The 11432-nt window shown below is 48.8% G+C and overlaps 1 protein-coding gene across 1 annotated transcript; it reads left to right on the top strand.

Annotated features, from left to right (window-relative positions):
* Nucleotides 1–354: 354 nt before the first annotated feature.
* LOC103018980 (oviduct-specific glycoprotein) lies at nt 355–11227 on the top strand. Its single transcript, XM_057526490.1, is given in 12 exon segments — nt 355–538; nt 946–1150; nt 2133–2189; nt 3859–4024; nt 4509–4633; nt 5921–6029; nt 6130–6315; nt 7898–8014; nt 9233–9368; nt 10354–10806; nt 10809–10958; nt 10961–11227. Coding segments are annotated over 11 exon segments (1680 nt in total). The 5' UTR covers nt 355–538; nt 946–1070; the 3' UTR covers nt 11062–11227.
* The last annotated feature ends 205 nt before the right edge of the window (nt 11228–11432 follow it).

The following is an 11432-nucleotide window of genomic DNA, read 5'->3' as shown; positions in this document are numbered from 1 at the left end:
CTCTCTGGTTCCCAGGAAGCATCCTGCGACTCGGGGCCCTGGATTAGGTAGAGGTGGGACAGGGCACAGTGAAGGGCCAGAGGGGCCCAGGGAAGAGTGGTCAGAGCAGTGGTTGTGCTCTGGCTGCACATTAAACATTTTTATGCCTGGCTTCCACCTCGGAGCAGTTCATTCAGAATCTCTGGGGGAGGAGCCAGAATATCACTACTTTTAAATTAGCATCCAGGGTTGAGAACCATTGACCTAGAGCTTTTGCTGGGACTTCTAAATGTCATGGTTGTCCCTGTGCAAAGCACGTGTGTATACGTGTGGTGTTTATTGAAGTGGACAGGAGTTTAGATAGATCTGGCTTCACCTGCTCAGTGTAGAGAAGAGGAAAGAGGGAAGGGTGTGTGTGTCTCCTTTTGCTTGAGTTGGTGGGTGCACGCAGAACTGGAGGGTGTGCTGGGGCGTGTCACTCCGGGTGTGCCTGTGAATCTGCGTGTGATTCCTCCTTTGTCTCCCGCAGGGCTGGTTCTTGTGCTGAAACACCACAATGGTAAGGACCCTGTGTGGTCCTCTCCAGAGCCAGGGAGAGTGTCCATCTGAGAAGTGCTCCAGGTCTAGTGCTCCTGCAGCCCCGCCCTGCCCTGGCTCCGTGTCAGGGGTCACTGACCCAATGCAGTTCAGCAGAGGATTTTCAGTCACCTGCTGTTTGGCTCACTCTCTGTGCCAGGATCCAGGCTCGAGGATCCATTCTGATGAGGGTTTCACAAGGCATTCTTCCTCCAGACCCCGGGGACCCCAGCAGTGGGGGAGGGACCTGCCTTCAGTGTAGCTTTGGGGTGTGAGTCGGGGGGTGTTACAGTGGCCTTGCCTCTTGAGCTGTGTCCACGCTTCTCTGTGGAAGCTGCTCTCCACCCCCACCTTGGTTTCTGCCAACAAATGCCTGCTGTCCCCTGCCAGGTGCTGCCCACAAACTGGTGTGTTATTTCACCAACTGGGCATTTAGTCGGCCCAGCCCTGCTTCGATCCTGCCCCGCGACCTGGACCCCTTTCTCTGCACCCACCTGGTATTTGCCTTTGCCTCAATGAACAACAATCAGATTGTTCCTAAGGATCCCCAGGATGAGAAAATCCTCTACCCAGAGTTCAACAAGCTCAAGGAGAGGTGTGTTCACTTTGGATGTGGGGTTGTATTTTACAAATGGAAGAGAGTTAATCCTTTTCTCATGTGAGTCGTCAACTTTCCTCTGATCCTTGTGTCCTAGCCTCCTGTCCAGGGCGCTCCGGATCATCCCTGCCTTGGGAGCTCCCCGCTGCTCAGCACTCTGAGCTTGTCCTTGCCTCCTTGCCTTCGTGGCTGCTGTGGCCCCTGCTTGGAATGCCCTCCTCTCTCTTCTCTGCCTGGCATCCCCCAACTCACCCTTCAAGCCCCGTGTTGAGGATTCTATGTGTTAATGCTGTTCAAGCGCTTCAGAGAGGGCTGTGCATCACAAATGCTTCACAAATGCCCGTGTTTCTGTTACCATCTATCACCTGCAAATGAGCCCCCCAAGGGAAGGGCCAATGGCTGTGAAATCTTTGTACACCAGTGGCTGGGTCAGTGCCCGGCAGAGAGCTGGTGCTCAGTACTCCCTCCCCAGGACTCCTGGGCTCTCCTGCCCAGGGGGTGGTCTGTCACTGCATGCATGGTTATAGAAGGGTGGAGAAAATCCATGCCACTAGATTACAAGCTCTGGAGAGGAGAGCAGGGAGCTTGTCCTCTGTTCACTGCTGTATCTCAAGCAGCTAAAGCAGTCAGTGGCAAATAATAATTGCTCAGTAAACATTTGTTCACTAAGAAAGTGAGTGAAGAGAAATTTCAGGCTGCTTTTTCTTTTCCTTTTTACGGGACAGTCATGGGAGCGGGGAGTTTGGGGGGCTTTGGACAGCCTGGGCGTTCCTGGGTGGGATGACTTGTGTGTGGGCTGCTTGTTCTCCCTCTTTTCCTTCTTCCCTTCTTGGGTTCTGCTGGGCTCTGCTCTTTTCTTCCTTAGGTTCCCCCACCCGTCTCCCCCTTTCCGTTCCTGTCCTCCCATCCCCCCTACATGCCACAGTTCCCCAAATGAATGAATGAGAACCGAGCTCACGAACTCTGTCCTGCATCACAGGAACAGGGAGCTGAAAACACTGCTGTCCATCGGGGGCTGGAACTTCGGCACATCGAGGTGAGACTGTGCTGTCAGGTCTTCTCTCTGGGGTGGGGGCGATGTATGGGGGAGGAGCAGGCAGGCCGGAGGTGAGGACAGAGTGGGGAGCCAGCTGGGCCGTGGGGAGACACGCTAGTACTCCCCCGAGTCCTGATCTGGCCCTGAAGTCCAGGGTCCCCTGACCTCTCCTCCATGGTGAGTGAGGGGAGACAAGGCAGGTCCAGGAGGTGGTGAGAAAGGGGCTGTGGGGGAAAATGAGGGGAAAAATGGGGTGCTCACAGTTGTCCCCTCAACGCTGCATAAGAGGCAGGGCTTTTGCCTCAGAGAGAGGAGGAGTCTTGTTTAGGACATGGATAAACCCCAAGCCTCCCAGGGCCTGGGTTTCCTCGCTTTATAAATGGAGCCAGTGGTATCAAGCTGAAAGGATGGGAGGAAAGGAAGTGATATAAACAGGATGCTCAGCTGAGCCCCTGGGCACCTGGTCTGTGTCCAGTGCACGGTGGCAACTCCTCGTCGCCCTCCACTAGGCCGCGTGGAGGTGACAAACTGCCTTCATGTTCTCTGAAGAAACTTTCCCCCTATTTCATGGCTGAGGCCAAGGGTAGAGAGTTGCCTCCCTTCCTGCCTTAGAGGAAGGAGCTGTAGGAGAGGGACACCTGGAGGCCTGAGAGTGGGGGAATGTGAGGAAGCACCTGGCACAGAACCCAGGAGCAATGCAGGGAGGATGCAGGGAGCTGGGTGAGAACCGGCTCTGCCTGACCCCAGGCCTCGCCTCTCCCTGGGCCGCGACTTCTTGAACATTCACTGTGTCCAGACGCTGGCCAGAGGCTTTACATGCATTATCTCATGGTTACTCAGGAGAGGCTTACAAAGTGGTTGTTTGTATCGCAAATTTGTAGGAAAAAAGCAAGAGTCAGAAGTTAAGGAACTTGCCGTATTTCACCCAGGTGTCCCTGAGATCACCCAGCTAGGAGGTGGCAAACAGATGATGGAACCAGGCCTGCCTAAGTCTGAATCTGGTTAATTTTCTAATCATTGCACTCAGGACTAGTTCCAAATTGCTTAAAGTTCAACTCCAATAAGTTACAAGTTTTCCAATAGTGTCTTCACTGTGGAAGAGAAAGCACTAGAAAAAAAAAAAAAAAGAAAACAATCAAACAGCCAAAGAACAAAAGAGCAAAGAGTCCAGAACTCCTAGTCTGAGTATGGCCCTCTTGTACCACATTAGCTCAGAGATCTTTCTGGAAATGCTGGCCCTCGGCTCATGTTCCCTCTCCTAATCTGTTCAGGCAGAGAAAGTCAGTGCCAGGACAGGGTGTCAGGACTGAGCTGTTACCCACGAGGAAACAGCAGAGGGACAGTGCCTGGCTAGGGGCAGACCATGTTTTCAGAGGCCAAGCTGGCCTGAGACTGTTCTCTCCACCCCAGGCTGTGTGCTTGTTTCCATCTGGCAGGGGAAGTTGTGGTTTGCAAATCCTCCCTGGAGCCTGAAGTCCCCATTCCTGGGTATTGGAGCCCCGTGCTGGGAGGGACTTTAAGAGACTCTGAGAGTTTCAAAGACCTTCCTTCCTTTCCTCAGTCACATCCACTGTGCCCTCCACGGAGTGCGAACCAAGGGGTCTTGTAAGGGAGGCTGAGGTTGTGGCTGAGGCCAACACTCCTGGCCTCACCCCTGGTCTCCCTGCAGGTTCACCACGATGCTGTCCACATTCGCCAACCGGGAGAAGTTTGTCAATTCAGTGATAGCCCTCCTGAGGACACATGGCTTTGATGGTCTGGACCTCTTCTTCTTGTACCCTGGACTCAGAGGCAGCCCCAGGCATGACCGCTGGACCTTTGTCTTCTTACTTGAAGTAAGGCCAGCCTGGCAGCTCCCGAATGCAGAAATGATTCTACTTTGATCATATCTGGGCTCAGGGCACAGGGGAAGCCTAAGGCCGGGGACAAGGGCAAGACAGCGGTAACAGAAGGTTGTTTACTGCCATCACCTGCAGGTGTTGGACAAAGAGCTGCCTAGCAAGGGCCCTATGGTGGCTCTTTCTCTCTGTCACATCCGGGCCTTGGCCCAGCCCTCCAGCCTGAGTGATGCCTTCTCCTTGCAGCTCCTGGACTCCCTCAGGTGGGCTGTCTGAACTCTGCTCCTGGGCCTGCTGCCAGCCTTCTGTTCAATGACTTACCACATTGGCTCACGTCCGCCTTTCTCACGAGCCTGTGGGCAGGGCCTGTGTCTGACTCTCCTGGCTCAAGGGGCTCCGTAAATAAAGGTTTCTTGGATGAGTCTTGTTTTCCCAGACTCTGCTTTGTCTGGTTCTCGCGTCTGCCTCTCTTTCTTCCCAGGAGCTCCTGTTTGCTTTCAGGAAGGAGGCGCAGCTCACCATGCGTCCAAGGCTGCTGCTCTCTGCTGCTGTCTCTGGGGACCCCCGTGTCATCCAAAAAGCGTATGATGTGCACCTTCTGGGAAGGTGAGTGGGTGCTGCCTTGGTGGACAGGACATTGGAGGGAAGGAGGCATCTCAAGCTCAAAACCCCAGAGGTGCCCAAGCACTGTCCTTGAGCTTTCCAAGTTCCTGCCCTGCTGTGAGTGCACCTTTGGGAGGTGGGCTGATCAGGAGCATGGGTGGGGACAAGGATTATTCCATTATATTCTGGGCTTTGCTTAGGAGATCAGCGGGAGGTGATGTAGTACCAGTCCTCACCACAGCATCCTCTTGGGTAGAGATCTATAGCACCCATCGCTGGGTCTCTAGGAGAGAATCCAGTGGTCTGGCCTCTGCTGTCCCAGAGTCCCCTGTAGGCATTCACTGGGTGCCAGATAGCTGGTATCACATAGACGGATTAGTTGCCAACTACTGGCACTGCAACAAAAATAGGAATGCCCAGTCAGGCCCAGTTTTCAGAGCACAGGTCTTCATGCAAAAGTTACAAAATCAGGCAAAGAGAGCTCCTAACTTTCTGGACAGCTCTGGAGTAATTTTCTCAAAGCTCAAGAATCAAGTATTTACAGATGTGATAACTGAGGCAGATGCAGAACACAAGAAATCACACGCAATTTTTGCATGTGATTACACTTAGGGAGAGTGGTTCCATTGTGGCAGGAAAGGTGAGAACCCAGTGGGGCACAATTGGCTAGTGTTGGTCTTACAGCCAGGCAGGATTGAGTGAGACCACCTTCACCTAGCTGGGTCACCTTAGACAAATTAGATAACGGTCTGAGTTTCAATTTCTTCATTTTAAAATGGAGACAATTGTAGTTCTTAGGACATTGGACAGATTAAAATTAAATTAGATAATCCATGTTAACCTGTACACCTGTGACCTGGTAAGGCTCAATTACACTTTGTCATTTGGAAAGCTTTCTGGAAGAGATGGGTTTCAATGGTTCCTATAATGGTAGAAGGACAGAAGCTTTTTCATGCTGTGGGTCAGAACTGCTTACACACGACGATTTATGCAGACGTCTATTGCACTTGTATCAGCCTGAATGCCTTTGTTTTCTGTTCTGACCCCTGCTCACTCCCTTGGATACTCTCAGCATGGCATAGGTCCTGATGCACCACTGTCCCTAACCAGCTGTGTGTTCCAGGGGCAGCCTCTCAAGTGGAGGGCACAGCTTGGGCAGTCCCCACAGGCAGAAATGGCAGGGAAGTTGGGTGCCCGATGTACAGCTAGTTAGCTAGTCATCACTGTGATGATCGGACTCGAAAATCTAGCTAGCACGATCTTCATATCTCCTCTTCCTTCCCCTTACAGACTACTGGATTTCATGAGCGTCTTGTCTTATGACTTACATGGAAGCTGGGAAAAGTTCACAGGACACAATAGCCCGCTGTTCTCTATGCCCAAGGACCCCAAATCTTCGGTAAGAAAAAGAAAGCTCTCATGTGGCCCAGAAATCTGTCCCTGAGCCAGGCCATTGGCTCTTGGTAAGAAGGAGGGGTTTGTATTCTTCCTACCTGTAGGCATATGCCATGAACTACTGGCGAAAGCTTGGGGCAGCACCTGAGAAGCTCCTTATGGGGCTCCCCACCTATGGACGTACTTTTCGCCTCCTCAAAGCCTCTAAGAATGAGTTGTGGGCAGAAGCTGTGGGACCAGCATCTCCAGGGAAGTACACCAAGCAAGCTGGCTTCTTGGCTTATTATGAGGTGACAGGAATGGGGACCTCTGTATATTAGTTAGGGCTCCCACACCCCAGCCCAGGGCAAGAGCAAGGACAGGGAGAAAGGCAAGAGTGAGGGCTAGAGACAGGACAAGGAGGTGGTTTACTGGGGCAAGGGAAACCCACTCTCTGGGATATTCTGTTTCTTCTGGGGAAGTTGAGTCCTTTGTTAGGGGTGAGGAACTAGGTGGAGTCTGAATAGATGAGGACAGATATTTTACCCCTTAGAAGAATCTTAAAATATATTTAAGTCAATCCTGACTCAATATATGGCTTAAACATAATTAATATTTGCTATATATATATATAAAATTTCAAACATTTGCCAAGGTAAAAGAATAGTATAATGTCCTCTCACTCTCCCTGATTTCCAAATACCCCTCACCCAGCTTCAATCAATAACCACTCATGACCAATCTTGTTTCTTCTCTGCTCCCTGAATCACTCCCTCCCACTACTAGATAATTTTGAAGTAATTCAAGACATCTCCCATCACAGATTCTTTCTCCTCTACCCTAATTCCACTCCCTAATCCCCATCTCAGCAAAGCTTACTGTTGACTGAAGGAAAGAGACATGGACCCAAGGGATGTGAAACAAAAGAGGAGACAGTAAGAGGCACCGAGTATGTGGCTGTAGTACCTGGGAAGGTCTTATGGCGCAGGTGGATCTTGAGCAGATCTTTGAAGCACAGGTAGAGTCCTGATGGGCACGAATGACAAGATGGGAAGGACCTCCTAGGCAGAGAACAGCAGGCACATAGACACAGGTGTGTAGGGGCACCAGGGAGTGAGCTTTGTCTTTACCTGAGGTAGTAGTGGAGGTGCTGGTGTCTCTCCAATCTCTATTCTGTGCTGGCTGCGTGGAGATGTTTTCCTGCTAGTCCAATGAAGCATGGTTATGAGTGATAACATAGTTGAAGGAGTGTTCTTGAAGGACACTATGGGTCAAAGAAATTTTGGTAGACTAAACTTTTAATTTCAAAAAAAAAAAACCTTACACATTAACTTCTGCAGCCCAACTTGAACACATCTACGTCTTTGCAGCTGGTGGTCTCCAGCTCAGTGATGGGTACCCAGTCCACACTCAGTGCTTCTTTGATTGTAATAACCTAGTTCTCCCTGCCTTCGAGACCTTTATATTTATTATAGATTCAAAAGTTAGTTTGATAACTACCTAGATGGGGCAGTTTATGTTGGTTTTAATGAACAGAGGAGATACTTGTTCATGAAAATTCTTTGAAAAAGATACAGGTTTGGTCCAGAGTCAGGTTTGTTACTGTAGTAGTTTGGTATTGACATTATTTACCAAACCCTGGTTTGGTTACTTCAGGATGTCAGCCACTCCTTGGTTCTCTCTCTGTTTATCCATCACGGATGTCAGAGGAAGGAATGTGTGGTAGTAGGAATTTCGCAGAATAGAGAGAAGGTCCTTTGTGAGTGGCTTCCCCACCCCCTCTTTGGTCTACCTTCTTCTCAGTCCCTGGTGAGGGATTCTTGGGTTCTTTATCCTTGCTGGTGCTTCCCTCCACGGCACTTCACAGAACTGACCTGGTGATCTTCTTGGCAGATTTGCTCCTTCATCTGGAGAGCGAAGAAGCGCTGGATTGATGATCAGTATGTCCCATATGCCTACAAGGGGAAGGAGTGGGTTGGCTATGATGATGCCGTCAGCTTCAGTTACAAGGTGAGACCTTGTTCCTTTCATGCTCCAGCATAGAGTTTCCCTCTGCTTCCATGAGGCCTTTGTCTGTACCGTCTGTGAGTGTGTGTGTGTGTGTGTGTGTATGTGAGTGTATGTGTGTGTGTATAACTATAAAACTGGCAGGTTAACTTGTTAGCCTGTAAGTAGAAAAAAATCTCAGAATCTTCAGTTTCAAACTTAACAATTATGGGGTTCATTCTTATTTTACATTTGGGAAAAGTAAAGCCGAGAAGGAGCCAACTGATTTGGCCTTGGAGCTGTTTGGATATGACAGATTGTATCCTTTCCATCAGCCTTACAGAAAACACTCATAAAGTAATAATAAAACCTGGATTCAAGGCTAAACATCTGCCTTTTAGTTATATCTGAAGTTTAAAAAATCATGGATAAAAGCCTTCATTTTCTTATATGTGTGAAGGGTACAATATTATCTGCTCTTCTCCTCCTTTCTAGCATCACTACGGTATAAGGTATGTTGATGTGATTTATAAAAAATAAAGCAATATCTGTCATTTAATATGATGATAATGGTGATTAGCAGGCTGGGGAGACAGTGTTTAACATTTACTATGTGCAAAGCATTGCTCCAAATATTTTACGTGTAGGAATTTAAAAGTTGTTTTTCAAATCGTGGCAAAATATATACAACATAAAAGTCACCATTTAACCCATTTTGTTACAGTTCAGTAGCATTAAGTACATTCACATTGTTGTGTAACTATCACCCTTATCCATCTCAGAACTTTCTTGTCTTCGCAAACTGAAACTCCACACCCATTAAACAACTCCCCATTCCTCCCTCACGCAGCTCCTGCTAATCCCAACTCTACCTTCCATCTCTATGAATTTAACTACTCTGAGTACTTCTATGAGTGGAATCATAGTATTTGTCTTTTTGTAACTGGCTTATTTCACTTAGCATAATGTCTTCCAATTCCATCCATGTTGTAACATGTGCATGTAGGAGTTCTTTGGATCCTAAAAATGTTAGAAATGTTATTCATTTTTTTTTACACATGAGGCAACTAAGAGACATAGCTTTATGTAACTTTTTTCAAGATCCCATAGCTAATAAGCAGTAGAGGCTAGATTCAAATACAGACTACATGCCTAACCATCCTGCCATATTGCCTTCTGAGAGCCCATCTGTTTCTGCCATTGTACCTAGTACAGTGGGTTGACTGACTACTGCTTTTTCAGGCATTTTTCATAATGAGAGAGCATTTTGGGGGGGCCATGGTGTGGACATTGGACCTGGATGACGTCAAGGGCACTTTCTGTGGCACTGGCCCTTTCCCCCTTGTCTACACATTGAATAATCTCCTGGTGAAGGCTGGTGAGTAGCTATGACCTGGAAGCTAGGGTTGGCAGTTGCACACCCAGCTACTGGTGCATGCCTTCTGTTAGATCTAAAGGCTTTGGTGAGGCAACATGACACTGAAGGAAGACAATAAGCTTTGATGCCACGCTAGTCTGCTTTCTAATCTTCGTTTGAATGTATGCTCTATTTGACCTCTCTGAGCTTTGTTTTCCCCATCTACAAAATGGGAGTAGTCCTTATACTCAGGACATGATACAAACTAAATGAGATATGGAATGAAAACATGCTGGCTCATAGTGAACACAATATATGTTAGTTTATTTCTCTATTTCTTTTTCCTGTTTTCATGGGACAAGAGCCAGAAAAGGAAATTAGGTTTCTTGTTGATATCTCTTTGATAGTAGAGACTGCCTTGGCAGTTAGGAGATGGAACCTGGCATGCTAGAGCTGCAACAATCTTGGAGATGGTCTATAACCCTCATTTTGTGAGGAGACTAGGACTCAGAAAGATAATACAGCCAGTCAGGGGTAGAGATGGGACTCCAACCCAATTCTTTACAGCATGCTGTCTAGAGCAGCTTCCTTGCCCTCAGCCTTGTTCCTGGTGCCTCCCACAATGGGGGACACAAAAGGGTTCTCCTTGAGGATTCCACAAGTAAGAAACAAGCTTTGGGGGCAAGGTCTTGCTCAAGGTGCAAAGGTCAAATCAAGGGCTTAAGCATAGAGAACTGGCAGACTCGCCTTTGGGGTTACTCACCGGAAATGTAGCAGACCCACTGAGTGCCCATGGGTCCCTGGGATCATGTTACCATGATGAGGTAGGGGAGCAGGGCTTCTATGTGTTGAGATTTTGTCTATGTCCTCAAGTGGGTGCATTAGGAAATCCTCCAATTCTGGTTTGGGAGCAAGTACTTCAGCCCTGGAGTGGGTCTAGTCCTGCCAGTAATAGGATGGGAAGGAAGGGGTAGGAATCTCAGCCTTTTCTGATGATTTCCTCTAGAGTTCAGCTCAACTCCTTCACCAAAATTTTGGCTCTCAACTGCTGTGAATTCTTCAAGAATTGGCCCTGAAAAGCTGACTGTGATCAAGGATTTGACCACTGATTTGGGGATCTTGCCCCCCGGAGGAGAGGCTGTGGCCACGGAGATCCATAGAAAGTCTGAAACTTTGACCACAGTCCCCAGAGGTGGGCTTGTGACCCCTACAAGGGAAACTCTGTCCTTTGGAAAGCACCCTGTAACTCCAGAATGGAAGACTGTGACCCCTGGAGAGGAGACCATGACCTATGTGGGCCACCAGGCTGTGACCCCTGGAGGGATAACTGTGGCTCCTGTGCATCTTCAGACTGGAGAGAAAATCATGCCCCCAAGAAGGAAGGCTGAAGCCCCTGAGAAGATGACCGTCCCCTCAGGAAAGATGACAGTCACCCCTGCTGGGCAGACTGAGACTCTTGAGAGGCGAATTTGACTTCTGAGGTGGACCCTGACCCCCTGGTGGGTTACTTTGGTCTTCACACAGAAGCTGAAAACTGGATGCTGCTCTCTGGTCCTGTCATCTTGCCCCCAGGACACACTGCTCTTGCTTTTGACAAGCCCTTTGTTCCCACTGATGGAATCATTCCTCTGATGATTCAGTAACCCTTCCAATGAGTCCTCTCTCTCTAAAGAAAGAAAATCCAGAAAACTCTGCTGTGGACCGAGGATCCTAAGATCTGTTGTTGGCAGAAACTGGGGAAAGTCCTTGCCTTTTCTTCTGGGTCCCCTGACAGTAGCTGCCTGTGCCCAGCCAGTCATAAACCATTCTTGGGGCAAAGCAGGCCGCAGGCCACACTGAGTTCATCTCTTTTCTGTTGAATAAACTGGAAGCATAAGAATTCATTTGAGTTCTCTGAAGTTCTTTTTTTGAAATGACCTGTGCTAGCCAGTTGTCAGCTTCTTCCTTTCAAGGTCACTTTCCTCTCCTGTTATTTTTCGAAAGAGGGAGTTTGTGTCTAGCCCATGCTGATGTGGATTCCAGTGTCCACTATGTGCTTCCCTCTCTGCCGTGAACAACTGCTGACTTCACTGTTGGTCAGAGCCA

The sequence above is a fragment of the Balaenoptera acutorostrata genome, chromosome 1 (assembly GCF_949987535.1).
Source record: "Balaenoptera acutorostrata chromosome 1, mBalAcu1.1, whole genome shotgun sequence".
Classification (NCBI taxonomy): domain Eukaryota; kingdom Metazoa; phylum Chordata; class Mammalia; order Artiodactyla; family Balaenopteridae; genus Balaenoptera; species Balaenoptera acutorostrata.
The sequence above is the reverse complement of the archived record's forward strand: the minus strand, read 5'-3'. Positions and strand labels throughout refer to the sequence as shown.